This window comes from Salvelinus fontinalis, chromosome 7 (assembly GCF_029448725.1).
Source record: "Salvelinus fontinalis isolate EN_2023a chromosome 7, ASM2944872v1, whole genome shotgun sequence".
NCBI lineage: Eukaryota > Metazoa > Chordata > Actinopteri > Salmoniformes > Salmonidae > Salvelinus > Salvelinus fontinalis.
This window is the reverse complement of record NC_074671.1, coordinates 48,307,087-48,325,901: the sequence shown is the minus strand read 5'-3', so window position 1 is coordinate 48,325,901 and position 18,815 is coordinate 48,307,087. Positions and strand designations below refer to the sequence as shown.

The window sequence follows — 18,815 nt, the reverse complement described above, 5'->3', positions numbered from 1 at the left end:
CTGTGGCGGTCCTCATGAGAGCCAGTCACATCATAGCACTTGATGATTTTTGCGACTGCACTTGAAGAAACTTTCAAAGTTCTTGAAATTTTCTGAATTGACTGACTTTCTTGTCTTAAAGTAACGATGGACGGTCGTTTCTCAAATCAAATCAAATTGTATTAGTGTTAGGAATTTTGTTAATAAATAGTTAAAACAAATTCTAGCTTTAGATAAAACTATAACTAATTGAACTCTGCACGCCTGGTGAAAAGAGATTTGTGTTGTGGGTTATAAAATAAGCAGAAAGGGTCGTTAAACTATGGTTGAACTGACCCAACTTAGCCCTGAGATGTTTAGATAAGGCTGTGGGTAACTTTTTAGGTCTTCCATTATCTTGAGTTGTCTGCTAAAGTGGTAATAAATTATAGTGAGCCTTCAGGATAATTGATTATATTGTGTGTCATGTGTGTGCCCTGTGAAGTTGGAATGAACTTTTGAACCTGTTTTCTATTTGTCAGGACAATGAGACTTATTCTGTAACCTATGACGTCATATCTTGTATATAAACCTGTGTTTATGATCAAATGGCAGCGTGCTCCGAGAATAAACACTATTATCTAATTTTAATAAGACTGTATCCTGTCTATTTTATGTTAATAAGTATCTTACAAATTCTTATAAATAGACAGTGTTAACGGTGGTTCTCCTCCTCTTCAACCGAAGAGGAGGAGTAGTGATTGAACCAAGGCGCAGCGGGTTGTGAACACATAATTTATTTAAAGACAAGACGAAAAAACACGAACTTCACTATAACTACCAAAACAACAAACGGAGTAGACAGACCTGGACGACGAACTTACATTAAACACGAAGAACGCACAAACAGGGAAAATAGACTACACAAAATGACGATGTACAAAAACAAACCGAAACGTCCCGTATGGTGCGACAAACACTGACACAGGAGACAACCACCCACAACGAACACTGTGAAACAACCTACCTAAATATGACTCTCAATTAGAGGAACGCCAAACACCTGCCTCTAATTGAGAGCCATACCAGGCAACCCTTAAACCAACATAGAAACAGACAACATAGAATGCCCACCCAAACTCACGTCCTGACCAACTAACACATACAACAAACTAACAGAAATAGGTCAGGAACGTGACAGATTGAATTTAATTAATGAGTACATTAGAGGAATTATTTAATTCCACTAACAATTAGTCACATGCACCGAATACTACAGGTGTAGACCTTACATTGAAATGCTTACTTACGAGCCCCAAAAATGCTTACTTACGAGCCCCTAACCAACAATGCAGTTAAAAAATACCGATAAGAATAAGAAATAAAAGTAATAAGTAATTACAGAGCAGCAGTAAAATAACAATAGCGAGACTATATACAGGGGTGTACCGGTACAGAGTTAACATGCGAGGGCACCGGTTAGTTGAGGTAAAATGTACATGTAGGTAGAGTTAGAGTTCTCTTTGCTTATTTGAGCTTTTCTTGCCATAATATGGACTTGGTCTTTTACCAGATAGGGCTACCTTCTGTATACCACCCCTACCTTTTCACAACACAACTGATTGGCTCAAAAGCATTAAGGAAAGTAATTCCACAAAGGAACTTTTAACAAGGTACACCTGTTAATTGAAATGCATTCCAGGTGACTACCTCATGAAGCTTGTTGAGAGAATGCCAAGAATGTGCAAAGCTGTCCTCAAGGCAAAGGGTGTTTACTTTGAAGAATCTCAAATGTAAAATATATTTTGATTTGTTAAACACTTTTTTGGTTACCTCATAATTCCATGTGTGTTATTTCATAGTTTGTCTTCACTATTATTCTACAATGTAGAAAATAGTAAAAAATAAAGAAAAACCCTGGAATGAGTAGGTATGTCCAATCTTTTTGACTGTATTTATTTCAATGATCAAACAATAAAGATATCATTTTAAAGATGGATGGTATCTCCCTTTATTCATTTTTTTGGGGTCATTTAGTAGACACTCTTATCCAGAGTGACTTATAGTAGTGAGTCCATACATTTCCACACTTTTAACTGGTCCCCCTTGAGAATCGATCCCACAACCCTGGCGTCGCAAGTTAACCACACGGGACTGTATATGGTTGAATATTGGCATGGAAAGACATAGGAGTCCCTATTCATTCATTATACAAATGTTACAGTAGTTAGCTAAGTCTTTTATGTTCATGCACATTACCACCAAATTATTAATTGTGTAATGCATATAATAATATATAAGTGTAATGTATATTTCTAAACTGACTCGGTACCAAAAAAAAAAGTTATTTGTTCTGGAACGTGACTACTGAAGTTCAAGGAGAGGAAAGGACGGAAATGGGCTTCAGTATAAAACTAGAAAACCAAAAGATCAGGTTCCACATGTCTGTTGGCTCAGTTGCAGTCCAAGTCAGGTGTGTTCTGAAACATCTACAGAGGGATGGATAAAATGTCAACATGAGCAAAGTGTCTTTAGGGATGCAAAACTACCATTGGTCAGAGGGACAAAACAAATGGCATCATGATGGCATCGAATATGCAACACGCACATGCATTCCAATCAAGAGATTGAAGCATTTTTAGAGGACGTTGCGTACTGGTTAGGAAATGGAGCAGACTACAGACAATCATGCATACGTGAGCCTCATGCTGAAAACACAAAACTAGTGTACTACAGGTTACTACAGTAGGTACTAGTGATTATTTGGCACTATTGAAACATCGCCCACAGCCTATTATTACTAGCGAAGACATGCTTATTCGGAGAAAACGGTACCGTTCAAAATACCTGAAAGTCTTCAGCTAAAAACTCTCCGAGATCAGACGCCTGAAGCGAGTAGTATGATAAAGAACAACAATGGACGAGAAATGCAAGGGACATATACGAAAATGAATGCTTTATTCAATTCTTAGTGTTTGGCATCAGACTGCAATTGAATTGAATTGAATAAACACCAGAGGGGAAGTTTAACTCACCACAGCATCAATTTCCTTTGGACCAGTCCAACACTGGAACACTGGTGCAACGCTCCTCTTCAGCTCACCGAACACGTCTGGCGACATGGGCATCATGTTGTCTTGCAGTCTAGATGGGTGACTAAAACCCATTGTGAAAATAACAGTTAAATCGGATTATAAAAATCATACTCAAACCAGACTATTGCAACTACAACTAAAGTATTTTATAGCATCTTCACCTTTCACAAAAATGAATATGGAGTATTATGAAGGATACTCTAGACCTACACTTCTGACACCGATATGAGTTCTGTCTTCATGTATCCTGTGCTGCTGGAACTCTCCACATCCATAGGCTCCGATGCTGAAAGATGAAAAACGGCGGACCAGCGATATAAGACCACTTGTCCCAGATCTGTCTGTGATCTATAGCCAACTCTTATGGTCATTCAATGCTATACAGAGAAAATTGATTGATCGAGAGGTTGGTCATAAAACACGACCCCGATGGTCTACCAAACAGACATCCGGGTCCTTACAGGGGCTTTGTGTACATCAAAAATAACACTATTGCTACCAAGGTGAATGATTGAGGAGCAAACTGAAGAGAGAAGAATTTTCAGCCACTCTTTGTGGGACAATGGAAGTAGATTTCAGTAATGCTTCTTTATTCTGGGACCACCCATACGTAAAATGTATGACTAAGTCGCTTTGGATAAAAAGTGTCTGCTAAATGGCATATATTATTTATTATAATATTCACAGGATTGAAAAACAAAGAGGTCACTGGCTGCTTACCCTCTGAGGCCCTAGCGTAGTACTTTCCGAAGGACTTGTCTTTGGGGATGTCTGGGTAGAGGAAGCGGAGTGGGTTCTCTGGGATGTTCTCAGCTGCCATCACCTTGTAGGTGCGGATGATGTCAGGCAGAGAGACAGCAGACAGCTCCTTCTTGGTGTAGGGCTCCACTGCATGGAATACAGGCTTATCTGCGAAACACACACATCGAAATATATCAACCTTTTAATTGTAATTGGCTAAAGGGGCGCTGTGTGTGTGGTGTGTGTTTTCACAGACTCACCGTATTGGTCGTGTTCCACCCAAGTGAATGTGATGGCTCCGTCTCTGCTACTCTCACTGAAGCGTAGCAAGAACGTGCCTGGACACTTCCCAGTCAGCAGGGCCTTCTCCCTCTCCTTACTCACAAAGCCCAGGATGCAACTGTGTGGGTGAGAAAAAGAAAATAAACAACATTTCTTAACCTCTATGTTTATTTGACAGGGGAAATTCACATTGTTCAACAATTCTGTAAATGTACAGTGCATTTGGAAAGTGTTCAGACCCCTTGACTTTTCCACACTTTGTTACGTTAAAACTTCATTCTAAAAGGGATTCAATAGTTTTTTTACTCATCAGTCTATCAGTGTTACTTGCCTCGAAGCAAGCATATAAGTTATTTAGCTAGTCTGGTAGGCTCGTGTCACTGGGCAGCTCTCGGCTGTGCTTCCCTTTGTAGTCTGTAATAATTTGCAAGCCCTGCCACATCCGACGAGCATCGGAGCCGGTGTAGTACGATTGGATCTTAGTTCTGTATTGACACTTCGCCTGTTTGATGGTTCGTTGGAGGGCATAGCGGGATATCTTATAAGCTTCCGGGTTAGAGTCCCGCTCCTTGAAAGTGGCAGCTCTACCCTTCAGCTTAGTACGGATGTTGCCTGTAATCCATGGCTTCTGGTTGGGGTATGTACATACAGTTAATGTGGGGACTACGTCATCAATGCACTTATTGATGAAGCCAGTGACTGATGTGGTGTACTCCTCAATGCCATCGGAAGAATCCCGGAACATATTCCAGTCTGTGTTAACAAAACAGTCCTGTATTTTAGCATCTGCTTCATCTGACCACTTTTCTAATTGACCGAGTCACTGGTGCTTCCTGCTTTCATTTTTGCTTTTAAGCAGGAATCAGGATATAATTATCGTCACATTTGCCAAATGGAGGGCGAGGGAGAGCTTTGTACACATCTGTGTGTGAAGTAAAGGTGGTCTAAAGTTCTTTTCCCCTCTGGTTGCACATTTAACATGGTGAAAGAAATGAGGTAAAACTGATTTAAGTTTCCCTGCATTAAAGTCCCCGGCTACTAGGAGCACCGCCTCTGGATGAGCATTTTCCTGTTTGCTTATGGCGGAACACAGCTCATTGCGTCGGTCTGTGGTGGTATGTAGACAGCTACGAAAAATACAAATAAACTCTAGGTAGATAATGTGGTCTACAGCTTATCATGAGATACTCTACCTCAGGCGAGGAAAACCTTGAGACTTCTTTAGATACCGTGCACCAGCTGTTGTTTACAAATATACATAGACCACCACCCCTTGTCTTACCAGATGCTGCTGTTCTATCCTGCCGATAGAATGTATAACCCGCGAGCTGTATGTTATTAATGTCGTCATTCAACCACAACACGGTGAAACATAAGATATTACAGTTTATAACGTCCCATTGGTAGAATATACGTGCTTTTATTTTGTCCCATTTATTTTCCAAAGATTGTACGTTGGCTAATAGTACGGATGGCAAGGGCAGATTAGCCACTCGTTGCCTGATCCTCACAAGGCACCCGATCTCCTTCCGCGAAATCTCTGTCTCTTTCTCCTGCAAATTACGGGGATGAGGGCCTGTTCGGGTGTTTGGAGTAAATCCTTCTCGTCCAACTCATGAATGAAAAATTATTAGTCCAATTCAAGGTAAGTAATCGCTGTTCTGATTTCAGAACCAGTTATCAAAACAACTCTGCCTCGATATAAGAGAACCGAATTGAGCGTTCCTCAGCTAATTGCAGAAATTGTAATTAACAGTATGAAGTCTGTTGTGGCAAGCTATAGACACCCTTCTGCTAACTCTGAGATAAAGATAATGTTCAACCGACTGATAAAGAACTAACTCACCCATCGTTCCACAGGGACAGCAGATGTCTCTTGATGAGGTCCAGGATAGCTTCGATCCACAGCCAGAAGGGAAAGCTCTTCTCACTGAGACTCTACAGTAGACAATGTGTCTTCAGATGTCTAGATGGATTACTAGGTCCTTCTATATTACAACTGTAAAGATGTTTTATTCTGTATATTGTAGTCATGCCCTACCTTACAGAACTTGGTCCAGGGGATAAGGCCCTCAGGATTCCTCTGTGCTTTCTGGCCTGTTAGAAAATGTATCTAGATTAACCTCATCATGAAGTATCGGGAGTTTGTAAATCAACCAACAACGTTATTAGAAGTATGGTAATATAACAAAAGCCAATCCCCCATCGTGACTCACCCAGGAGTTTGTCGGCCAGCATGCCTAGCTGCTCTTCATTGAGTCCCCTCTTGGTGACAGAGGAGAACTGCCAGCTCAGCACCTCAGACAGCTGTCCCCAGGACGCTGCAGGAGGGCTCAGGAAGAACTTCAGGTTCTAGGACAGACCAGGGAAACGAGCGAGACAGAAAAGGAGAGCGGTGCGTTTGTGTCCTGTCCATGTCTTATCTGATTTAGACTGGCTGACGCGCGGGCCTTCTGAAAAGGTCTCTCTTGCAATGCGATTTGATCTCAACGCAAATGACATGTATGAAAAGGTTCAATCGAATGAATGCACTGTACTACCTTGTGCTCGCTGGTCAGCATGTTGTACCACAGGATGGAGGCCCAGCCACTGGGCAACTGGCTGACGTTGGAGATGACCACGATGGGCAGGGAGATGGTCTAAGAAGGACCAGAGGCCAGAGAAAGTCAAAGTCAAATGAAATAAGGTCAGAGTGCTGTTGGACCTTATGAAAATGGGAGTGTAGACCTAATATAAATAGATAATAAATAGCCAGTTCAGATAGGGAACCTGAGTCCCCGCCTCAGCTGTAATTGCTAGTATGCGTTTGCTTCTTTTGCTGCATTGACGCTGCTGCTGTAACTAGCCGTTTCTCACTATGCTGCGTTTTTCTGATCTGTATTTTCTTTGCGAATGCTTGCTAGCTGTGGTTGAACCTCATTCCACATGCTCATGTGGCATGTCTGGTTGCTGAGGGGATGTCATTGACTGCGAGGATCAATCCACGTCGCAGCTCTGCTGTTGTCAATAGCGGCTACAACTAGCTAGCGAGTAGATTTGTCTCGGGAGAATTGTATACTTGGTTTGTTTGTTTCCAATGCCAGTATCGGGCAGAGTCCGTGCGCTCGGGTAACACACCCCATCACAGAGAAATCGACTCGCCTATACAGGAGGAAGTAGCCTACACTAGCCTTTATGCGTCGATATACAGCGAGTACCAATGTTTTCTTGATGACACGAGCAGGTTGGCGATTTGATAGTATTTGCGGCCGCTAATTTGTTTAGTGCAGCAATCAATCTAGATAGTAGCGTATTATGTGTCGCACGGGACACCAGACCGCTGCAAAACACTATAGTACCAGCTATACATTTACGGTGTATTCCAGTCACATTAGCTAGTGTGACTTGCACCGGCAGTCACACTTACAATTTCGTACATATTCTGACTGAAGGTGTATCATTCTGGAACCTTCCCTTATACATTTAGCTAAAAACACTCAATTTAAAGTGCAGGTCTGAAATAGTGTGCAATTACAGCTATACTTGCCGCTTCTGTTCTGAGCTAACTAATATGCAGGCATATTTCAGTATCTATTTGGTCTATTTCTTCTTGTTATCAGGTCATCATCTATCTTCTCTCAGGGCTTACCGGCTAGACAGCTCAGCTCAGGTAGACTATATTGTCGACCTATGGTTTTAGATGATCATGTCACTCTCCCTCTGCACACTCGTGCATGCACCTGCATGTTGTTTTATGCTACGTGCGTAGCCTAATCAGGATCAACCTTTCCGCTCCTCTCATGGACTACGGAAAAGCCTCTCTCTCCTCTCTCAGTAGCACAAGTTTGAGTCCAAGTTAAGGCGAAGGTGTTGTAGTTGCATTGCACTTTTCTAGAGGCGGGGTCCGTATGATGGCTTTATGGGTTCTTCAGTCTGAAATACACTAAGTGCTCCTTCGCTTTAATCTTGCATGATCTCTTAAGTACTGTTTGCATTATGGACACTCACATTTTAAGCGTACTCTCATACAACTCTAGATGAAAGAGGCCAACGCACTGTTAGTTCTGCTGATGACAACTGATGTTCCATGCTAATTCTTTCATGTTATGCTACCTGGATACTGAGCACGGGCGGGACCTGGCAAACCTCTGTTCAACATTGATGCTGGCAACGAATGACAAGATACTGGAGCTAATCATGGCTCTGGTTCCTTTGTCAGCGCTCCGAGCTATGGGCTGCCCAATTCTGTCTCGTTAGATGAGTTGAATATTTCCCATGTACCAAGATGACAGCTCATCTTGCTTCATCGAGGGTACCCGGCGGCGCTTCATATGAGAAATAGACGTATGGCTGCATTAGCTCATGCTACGCGTAGTTAGAATTCACACATCGGCCTAGTAGACAGTCATGTAATGGTATAATGACCATCGCTGGCCTATTGAGAGCTCAATAACTGCGATGAGTTTACCTGCCAGTACCATGCCTCATTAAGTTTGCTATGATGGCGTCAGTCGTGGTCAATAGCCTACACGTTGCCGTATTTACTGGCTACTTGATATAAAGTATATCACATATACTGTGCCTTCGGAAAGTATTCAGACCCCTTGACTTTTTTCACATTGTTACGTTACAGTCTTATTCTAAAATTGATTAAATACTTTTTTCCTCTCATCAAACTACAGCCAATACCTCATAATGACAAAAAATAACCGTTTTTTTTCTCCCCCTGCAAATCTATTAAACATAAAAACAGAAATCCCTTATTTACAGAAGTATTCAGACACTTTGCTATAAGATTCAAAATTGAGTTCAGGTGCATCCTGTCTCCATTGATCATCCTTGAGATGTTTCACCAACTTGATTGGAGTCTACCTGTGGTAAATTCAATTGATTGGACATCATTTGGAAAAGGCACACACCTGTAAATATAAGGTCCCACAGTTGACAGTGCTTGTCAGAGCAAAAATCAAGCCAAGAGGTCGAAGGAATTGTCCGTAAAGGAATTGTCTCAAGGAACAGATCTGGGGAAGGGTACCAAAACATTTCTGCAGCATTGAAGGTCCCCAGAACACAGTGGCCTCCATCATTCTTAAATGGAAGAAGTTTGGAACCACCAAGACTCTTCCTAGAGCTGTTTGCCCGGCCAAACTGAGCAATCAGGGGAGAAAGGCTTTGGTCAGGGAGGTGACCAAGAATATGATGGTCACTCTGACAGAGCTCTAGAGTTCCTGTGTAGAGCTAGGGGAAACTTCCAGAAGAACAATCATCTCTGCAGCACTGCACCATCTCTGCAGCACTCCACCAATCAGGTCTTTATGGTAGAGTGGCCAGACGGAAGCCACTCCTCGGTAAAAGGCACATGACAGCCCGCTTGGAGTTTTCCAAAAGGCAAACAAGATTCTCTGGTCTGATGAAACTAAGATTGAACTCTTTGGCCTGAATGCCAAGCGTCACGTCTGGAAGAAAACTGGCACCATCCCTACGTTAAAGCATGGTGGTGGCAGCATCATGCTGCGGGGATGTTTTTCAGCGGCAGGGACTGGGAGACTAGTCAGGATCGAGGCAAAGATGAACAGAGCAAAGTACAGAGAGATCCTTGATGAAGTCCTGAGTGCTCTGGAGCAGGTTCTCAGACTGGGGCAAAGGTTAAAATTCCAACAGGACAACGACCCTAAGCACACAGCCAAGACAACGAATATACTAAGATAACAGCTCATCTTGCCTCAAGCTAGGGTACCCAGTGTCATATGAGAACTACAGTGGCTTGCGAAATTATTCCCCCCCCAGCATTTTTCCTATTTTGTTGCCTTACACCCTGGAATTAAAATTGATTTTTGGGGGAGTTGTATCATTTGATTTACACAACATGCATACCACTTGGAAGATGCAAAATATTTTTTATTGTGAAACAAACAAGAAATAAGACCAAAAAAAACAAAAAACTTGAGCGTGCATAACAATTCACCCCCCCAAAGTCAATACTTTGTAGAGCCACCTTTTGCAACAATTATAGCTGCAAGTCTCTTGGGGTATGTCTCTATACGCTTGGCACATCTAGCCACTGGGATTTCCCATTCTTCAAGGCAAAACTGCTCCAGCTCCTTCAAGTTGGATGGGTTCCGCTGGTGTACACCAATCTTTAAGTCATACCACAGATTCTCAATTGGATTGAGGTCTGGGCTTTGACCAGGCCATTCCAAGACATTTAAATGTTTCCCCTTAAACCACTCAAGTTTTGCTTTAGCAGTATGCTTAGGGTCATTGTCGTGCTGGAAGGTGAACCTCCATCCCAGTCTCAAATCTCTGGAAGACTGAAACAAGTTTCCCTCAAGAATTTCCTTGTATTTAGCACCATCCATTATTCCTTCAATTCTGACCAGTTTCCCAGTCCCTGCCGATGAAAAACATCCCCACAGCATGATGCTGCCACCACCATGCTTCACTGTGGGGATGGTGTTCTCAGGGTAATGAGAGGTGTTGGGTTTGCGCCAGACATAGCGTTTTCCTTGATGGCCAAAAAGCTCAATTTTAGTCTCATCAGTCTCAGTCTCATTTAGTCTCATAGTACCTTCTTCCATACGTTTGGGGAGTCTCCCACATGCCTTTTGGCGAACACCAAATGCGTTTGCTTATTTTTTTCTTTAAGCAATGTCTTTTTTTCTGGCCAGTCTTCGGTAAATGGTTAAACATATTTCTATGTGGTGTTTGTTTTCTGAAATTAAGTGAAGCCAGTTCAGAAAAGGAACCCGAGTGCCCGCTTCAGCATCAGCTGAGATGGCACCAATTAGATGCTAGTAACAATCCCCTTTACCTTATTTGGCGTTCTATTTAAGATGACTGATTCTGCTAACACATCCTGCTGCCGCTTGCTGCTACTGATAGTATCCGTTTGCTTTTTTAATCCCACCACCACCCCAGCCTCCACCTGTTAGGTTCTGTTTTCCTGCTTGTAGGTCATTTTATATATTGACGCTTTGCATGGCCAGTGAGCTACCCTGAAGGAGCAGAGCCTATATCGCCACGACTTGCATTATTAATTCTTAAATAAATTGTAAAAAAATAATAAAACTACTTGGTGTTTCCTTTCTAAACTATATTTCAGACCACTTACCTCTAGCTTGAGCTCCAGACCTGACTGGTTGAGTTCAGATTCAAAGCAGATGCAGTGCAGCTCCTCTGTCACAATGAGAGGCCCCTGGAATAACATAGTCAGACAGTAACACATTAGGGCTATGTACCAATTGTCTTGCCTTCCTCCAAAAGTCTGCACTTGTTCACTTCCCCGATTCGAAAGGAAATGACTGGTATAAGAAATATGATGGAAACTCCCTCCGAACCATACCAATTCAATGCTTTTAGATATGTGGGAAGTAGTGAACGAGTGCACTCTCAGGAGAAAAGAGATATTATTGTGACGCACCCTAGGACTCAGTAACACGCTGTACTTAATACTTCTCATATCTATCGGAATGAATTGACTGTAACTGATTACCTTGTCATTATGGGACAGTCATATAACCCAGGTAGTCTCTCACCTCATTTGTTCTGTTGCCGGCTACTTTCTGCTCTTTCAGTTGCTGTGTTGAGACCAGAGAATAAACTGTAAGGAGTGATGACAGTCCAGGTCCAAACGGACAATCGGGACAACTTATTCAGATGTAATGCCCTGTATGCTATTTGTAAATTGTGCCAGCTTACCAAATGGCGAAACTCTGCAGCCAAGCTTCCATTCGACTCCTCCATATTCATAACTTTGGTGTTGGTACCCAATATATTGAACTTACGAAACCCTTTCTTTTCTGTAACGTCCCTGGAGAGAAAATGCAATGTGCATTCCTTCTTTAGTTATGTATTCACATCACAAATTCAAGAACAGGGCATAACAATGCACAAACACATATATTCTACCACACTCATCCACTTACTTGTCAAACAAAGCTTTCACTTTGAGTTGATAGTTGAATTCCTGGAGCTTCACAAGAAATCTAAAGAGAAAATACAAATCAAAACTCAACCAGGTCTGGACGGATTCATAGGAACTACTGACGGGAGGAACTACAGACAGGGGGTGCTGTTGTGTTGTGCTTACCTGAGCTTGACAGTGAACTGCACCTGTGTCTTCAGCACCAGAGGTCTCTGTGGATGTGTGGGCATACAGGGCTGTCTCTCCACCACCAAGGCACTGAGAAACACCACAGACACAAGGAATTTAGAGGGGATATACTGTATAGAGGCATTTAGATATTCTTCAAGAACAAATGGGTAGAATATACAGTATATATACACTACCGTTCAAAAGTTTGCGGTCACTTAGAAATGTCCTTGTTTTTGAAAGAAAAGCAATTTTTTTGTCCATTAAAATAACATCAAATTGATCAGAAATAAAGTGCAGACATTGTTAATGTTATAAATGTCTATTGTAGCTGGAAACGGCAGATTTTTTTATGGAATATCTACATATGCGTACAGAGGCCCATTAGAGTTTCAGAAGAAAGTTCTTTGGTTCTGTCCATTTTAAGCCAGAACCAAATAACTTTCTTCTGAAACTCGTCAGTCTATTCTTGTTCTGAGAAATGAAGGCTAGTCAATGTGAGAAATTGCCAAGAAACTGAAGATCTCGTACAACGTTGTGTACCACTCCCTTCACAGAACAGGGCAAACTGGCTCTAACCAGAGTAGAAAGAGAAGTGGGAGGCCCCCGGTGCACAACTGAGCAAGAGGACAAGTACATTAGAGTGTCTAGCTTGAGAAAAAGACACCTCACAAGTCCTCAACTGGCAACTTCATTAAATAGTACCCGTAAAACACCAGTCTCAACGTCAACAGTGAAGTGGCGACTCCGGGACGCTGGCCTTCTAGGCAGATTTGCAAAGAAAAAGACATATCTCAGACTGGCCAATAAAAATAAAACTTTAAGATGTTCAAAAGAACACAGACATTGGACAGAGGAACTCTGCCTAGAAGGCCAGCATCCGGAGTTGCCTCTTCACTGTTGACGTTGAGACTGGTGTTTTCCATAAATGTGGAAAAAGTCAAGGGGTCTGAATACTTTCAGCGGTCTAAGGCACTGCATCGCAGTGCTAGAGGCGCCACTATAGACCCGGGTTCGATCCCGGGCTGTGTCACAGCCGGCTGAGACCCATGCGGCAGCGCACAATTGGCCCAGTGTCCTCCGGGTTAGGGGAGGGTTTGGCCTGCCGGGATGTCCTTGTCCCATCACTGTTTAGCGATTCCTTGTTGCGGCCGGAAGCAGTTGTACGGCGATTCCTCCGACACATTGGTGCGGCTGGCTTCTGGGTTAAGCGAGCAGTGTGTCAAGAAGCAGTGCGCCTTGGCAAGGTCGTGTTTCAGAGGACGCATGGCTCTTGACCTTCGCCTCTCCCGAGTCCGTACGGGAGTTGCAACGACGGGACAAGACTGTAAACTACCAATTGAATACCACAAAATTGGGGAGAAAAACAAAACAAAAAAAACTATAAAATAATCAAAAACACCAGCGAAAAACACAGAATGGGCCTTTAACATTGGAATACAAATGTGGTGTCACTCACTGTTCTAGGAGGTTCCGGAACAGTGACAGGGCCCGCCCCTCCAGGAAGCCTTTCTGCTGTTTGATTGGGTCGTTGTCGTATGTGTACTTCTGCTCTAGTTCCTGGAGCTTCTTCAGCTGCTGCCTCACCTGCTGCAGGCTTTCCGCCACCGCTGTGAACCTACAGGGGAAGAAGAAGATGAAGCAGAAAAAGAAGAATACTTTATTTGTTGGGTTCCTAAATTCTGGGCATCTCTCAGACAAGAGATGCCCAAAAGAATGAACTAGCCTCCTCACCAGTTCTGCAGTTGGTCCAGACATGCGTTGGGTGGTCCTCCGATACAGGAGATCTGCTGCCTCTTCTTCCACTCCGCCATCTCCTCTGAGATCAAGTCTAACTGGACCGCCTCGGCCATGTTGAGCACCTCTGCCAACTGGCCAACCACTTCCTGTGGAGGAAATTAAATAGTCCATGCACACAAAGAACAGTTATTATCTACTCTTCAATGTGAGCAGGCTGGTTATTGCTGGATAATACACTCTAAGGGCGTTTTCACATATAGTTTTGAGATATAGTTCTAATCTATTTGTTACATTGTCTTTTCCCCCTATTTGATCCGATTGGTTTGACATTTCCAAATGAAAAGAATTCCTCAACAAAACCATGTGTCCATAAAAGTCATTTGTTTAAATGCTTACGTTAAATCCATTTATGATTATTATAAAGCATCACTTGTGTGTCCCGATCTTCCTATTACCTTCGCTTTGGTCTTCCAACAACATGCGGGAGGAAACGGAGCGCAGTAGCTGCTCTAACTGCAACGTAAATAGGCTATATTCAGCTATATCCCCCGGTATAGACCCCCGGCTCCCCTAACCTGCATTGGACGCGCTGCTATTCTCAAAATGTTTCAGAGATCTCAAGTGATGATGCTGCGTGCATGAATTAAAATGCTGTCAAACAACCAAAAATAATGACAACCTCTTTTCCTGTGTTTTGGCTGACTGCATTCTCACCTGCAGCGAACCGCACCAGTGTGCGAATTGAATTGGACCGAGACCACCCTTTTTGAGTGAACCACTGTGCATTGTTTAGTGCCCTCCCAAGTGCGGATATAATGTTCACACCAGTCCAAAGAACCAAACTAAGGGGGTAAACGCACCAGAGTTTGGAAAAAACGCACCAAACCAATTTGGTGTGAAAGCCCCCTTAGTCGCAACTCACATGTTCTGAATGACTAAAATACATGTCGTTTTAGTGGTAATTGAGGCGTAAACAAATCGGTTAATATTCACAGTAGAATGTGATGATAAAACGTCACCGTTTAACCTCATCCTGACCCCTCTTACCACTCTCTGGAACTTCAGCTTGAAACACATCTCTGCAATCAGCAGCTTCTCGTGTTCCAGCTGTTTCGGTGTCAGCCCGTTCATTTCATGTTCTAAAGTGGGAGAAGGGAAAAACTTTATCTTACTGACTATACTTGAAACACAGATTCCTGTAAATAGATGATCTACTACAGATAGAGAATAAAACGCCTCACCTCTGTTCTTAAGATTGTTTTCCTTAAAGTCATGCTCGTCTTGAAGGTATTCCAGAGACTTTACATTCTGATCCACTTCCTAGCAAGTGAGATAAACACGTTGGATCAGATAGATGGCAAAACCTGACATGCATGAACATGTACTGCAAATCACTGACGGAAATCAACAAATAGTATATGATGGAAATGATCCCTCACCTGAACCCTGTTTTTCATGTCTTTGACTTTCTTGTCCAGTTTTTGTTTCTCCAGAACCATGCTAGTCTGTGTGTTTTCTCTGTCGGTCTGAGAAGAAAATACTGTTCATTTAACGCCACAGTTAAAGCATGTAAAACACTCCGATATACAGTTATGTATCACCTACAATATCTGACAGCATGGATAGAGAAAGACGTGTGGTGATTTTGTAAAAATACAATGCATGTCAATAAAAGTCTGTGTAAGGCACCTCTATGCTTTTGGCAGCAGCCAGAATCTTCTGCTCCTCCTTCAGGTTTCTGGAGATGATCATGGCCATGTGAACGGGGTCCTCCTGAAAGTGGTCCTGTGAAAGAGTGTACTTTATTACTATAAATCCCCAAAACCATTCAGACACTGGGGTCATAACCAGAATAAAACAAAAAAATAGTTATTATAGATCATTACTGTAACATCCAAACTCTATTGCTTGTAAAGGCCACTGGCACAGACGCGACTGAGCTCATACTACACCTGGAGGTTTCGCTTGATCTTGCGGATGTTGTGTTGTAGCAGGAAGTTGTTTTCCAGGGCGAAGCGGCTGTGTTGATCATCCAGCTGGGCTAGGAGGTCATGGAAACGTACTGTTGCTAAGGAGTCCTGAACAGCCACATTTTCCCTACAGTGTTTCAATCACAGGGGAAGAGATCGGATGAAGGATATGAATAGATAACAGTAGAGAGATTAGAGCTTTATTTATCCATTATACAGCAGCTTCTCAGCATCACTAAAATAGAATGGCATAGATCCGAATATAGTAGAATAGAATCTTTATTTATCTATTAAATACAGCAGACTCTCTCCTCCCATCACTGCTTACCAGTCGATGCTCTCAATCCACTTGCTGAGGTACTGTCTGATGTCCATGGGGAAGGAGTCATCGTAGAGCTGGTCGACCTGCTCCAGGTATTTAGACTCCAGTAGTTGCAGCTGGCACCACTGGGCCATCTGATCAAGGAGGAGTAACCTTGAGTTATGAAATGAGGCAATGAAATAAATGAAGATATTCATATTGTTTAAGATTGAGACAGGAACTACTATAACATGGATCAATGCACCTGGTAGCAATAACCGTTAGATTTGAGACGTGTATTTGGTTACAATATGGCCTGTATCAGCTTGCTGTTCTAGGTAAAGGTCCTTCCGGACCCCTTTAGGTGATGGCCCGTAGCAAGCGACAGGATCTGCTTAAGTTTTCGAGATGATCGATCTCTGTCGAGGGAGGAGCTGGTTTATACATAGTGTGTATTTATTTCTTCTGAACACAAACATTTAAATACATACTTTTATGTTCAAAACGTGTGTACTATTCATGGTACTCTCTCTGCTGATCACGTCTGCCAGTCACGGTGTCCGTATCTAAGGTAGTAGACAGCTGGTGACAGCTGGTGACATCTCAAGAGCAATCTTCGTCCGACAAACTGCTATCAGGTATCAAGTCTATTTATTTTTGAACTATTTAGTTATAGAAACATGATAGCGCCAACGCAAGCTGTAAAACGACTCCCAACCAAGAACACAGCAACCTTAGTAATGTAGCTAGCTTGCTAATAACAAGATATGTTGCTAGCTAGCAGTAACAGATCATGTAGGTTTATCACTAGCTAGCATGTCATTCCGGGAGTAATAATTCAAAGTAATAATTTAAGACCACAAAAATCTATTGGACAAGTAGTGTACATCTAATACGGTCATCAAGGAAGGATCCACATACGAAACGCCACATTATCCCTGTCAATAGCTGGACTAGGATGATTGCAGAGCACCCTGCCTCAGACTGTCAGAATGTTCATTTTCTAGCTCACAAATTACATTCCTTTGCTGTGACTTTATCAATTCAGCTCTCATGTGTCCTGCTCCCAGAGATCAACAAGTGCTAATCATGGGCTGATTCATGGACCTGTGAGGAGAACCCTGCTACTGCAGTTTGAACCAGCCCTGCTGTCACTATTTAGACATTGGGACCACATATACATTTGCCTGTTGTCTTTTCTTTGTGGATTTTGTCTTGGACAGTCTAGGGCATTTTAGAGTTGAAGAACACCCACTACAGATACACATGGTTACTTGAACATTTCGAAGACTAAATTCAATGTAGAATCAGTTTAACACATGACAAAACAGATACTTTTACTATTGTAACATGCAGCGGGGAGAATTATATTGTTGTCGTCAGCAGCCCAGGCTTTTGCCATAGATGGTCGAGCTGTCGTCTCTAGACCACACAAGCTTTAGATTGCATTCTGCTAAGGTACTTGTCTCTCTCTACATCGGTTAGCTACATTAGTGACCAGGGTGGGATCTGTGATACGCCTATGGGGCCTGGGCACACAAATGCTCCTAGAGAGAAGGGGGAAATACCGAATCATGCGTTGACGACAGTTCTACTCTCTAGCAGAGGCTCGGGCTTTTGGCATAGATGGTAAAGCTCTCATGTATGGACAGCAACATTGTAAGATTGTTCCCTCCACGGTACTTAATATAGACGACATTGATTGATCGGTTACACTATATTTAGATACTTCAAATACTGCCTAAGCCACCTTCGCTACTTGTCTCCATAGTCAATAAATGGTGAAAAACTATTTCTGATGATGTGCTTTGTTAAAATGTATATGCATGAAACGAACATTACCGGAAACATGTCTCACACTAGATTTTGGCACCGTCAACTTTTAGAAGGTTAGTGGGGAAGTTAATAATTTAAACAACCTAAATATTATATTCCAATGCATCCAACATTATGCAGCTCAGCATTCAACAGTGCCCTCAAAGCTCATCACTAAGCTAAGGACCCTGGGACTAAACACCTCCCTCTGCAACTGGATCCTGGACATCCTGATAGGCCGCCCCCAGGTGGTAAGGGTAGGTAACAACACATCCAGGTCGCAATTGTAAATGAGAACGTGTTCTCAATTTGCCTACCTGGTTAAATAAAGGTTAAATAAAAAATAAAAATAAATAAAATCTACCACACAGATCCTCAACACAGGGGCACCTCAGGGGTGCGTGCATAGTCCCCTCCTGTACTCCTTGTTCACTCATGACTGCATAGTCAAGCACGACTCCAACACCATCATTAAGTTTGCCAACGACACAACGGTGGTAGGCCTGATCACCGACACGACACAGTTATGAAAACTTAGGACACTAAAGAGGCCTTTCCACTGACTCTGAAAAACACCAAAATAAACATGTCCAAGGTCCCTGCTCATCTGCGTGAATGTGCCTTAGGCATGCTGCAAGGAGGCATGAGGACTGCAGATGTGGCCAGGGCAATAAATTGCAATGTCCATGCTGTGAGACGCCTAAGACGGCGCTACAAGGAAACAGGACGGACAGCTGTGCCAGACCACATGTAACAACACCTGCACAGGATCAGTACATCCGAACATCACAACTGCGGGACAGGTACAGGATGGCAACAACAACTGCCCGAGTTACACCAGG

At 42.7% G+C, this 18,815-nt stretch overlaps 1 protein-coding gene across 5 annotated transcripts in view; it reads right to left on the bottom strand.

Annotated features, from left to right (window-relative positions):
* Window positions 1-1,881: 1,881 nt before the first annotated feature.
* The window catches only part of LOC129859563 (signal transducer and activator of transcription 1-alpha/beta-like), a 31,307-nt gene continuing 14,373 nt past the window's right edge, over window positions 1,882-18,815 (bottom strand). For 3 of the 5 annotated variants that reach the window (XM_055929462.1, XM_055929461.1, XM_055929465.1), the window contains 23 exons: window positions 16,186-16,313; window positions 15,840-15,984; window positions 15,577-15,672; window positions 15,327-15,413; window positions 15,129-15,207; window positions 14,935-15,026; window positions 13,882-14,033; window positions 13,607-13,765; window positions 12,145-12,237; window positions 11,981-12,040; window positions 11,754-11,865; window positions 11,591-11,632; window positions 11,167-11,250; window positions 6,617-6,715; window positions 6,293-6,428; window positions 6,118-6,173; window positions 5,923-6,014; window positions 4,055-4,194; window positions 3,774-3,962; window positions 3,264-3,339; window positions 2,994-3,114; window positions 2,806-2,844; window positions 1,882-2,447 (listed from right to left, as the gene is read on the bottom strand). In XM_055929462.1, coding sequence (XP_055785437.1) covers window positions 2,412-2,447; window positions 2,806-2,844; window positions 2,994-3,114; window positions 3,264-3,339; window positions 3,774-3,962; window positions 4,055-4,194; window positions 5,923-6,014; window positions 6,118-6,173; window positions 6,293-6,428; window positions 6,617-6,715; window positions 11,167-11,250; window positions 11,591-11,632; window positions 11,754-11,865; window positions 11,981-12,040; window positions 12,145-12,237; window positions 13,607-13,765; window positions 13,882-14,033; window positions 14,935-15,026; window positions 15,129-15,207; window positions 15,327-15,413; window positions 15,577-15,672; window positions 15,840-15,984; window positions 16,186-16,313 — 2,313 coding nt within the window. In that variant the 3' untranslated portion in view covers window positions 1,882-2,411. Of the gene's footprint in view, window positions 2,448-2,805; window positions 2,845-2,993; window positions 3,115-3,263; window positions 3,340-3,773; window positions 3,963-4,054; window positions 4,195-5,922; window positions 6,015-6,117; window positions 6,174-6,292; window positions 6,429-6,616; window positions 6,716-11,166; window positions 11,251-11,590; window positions 11,633-11,753; window positions 11,866-11,980; window positions 12,041-12,144; window positions 12,238-13,606; window positions 13,766-13,881; window positions 14,034-14,934; window positions 15,027-15,128; window positions 15,208-15,326; window positions 15,414-15,576; window positions 15,673-15,839; window positions 15,985-16,185; window positions 16,333-18,815 lie in introns of all 5 variants that reach the window. The other 2 variants (XM_055929464.1, XM_055929463.1) reach the window with 2 other exon arrangements.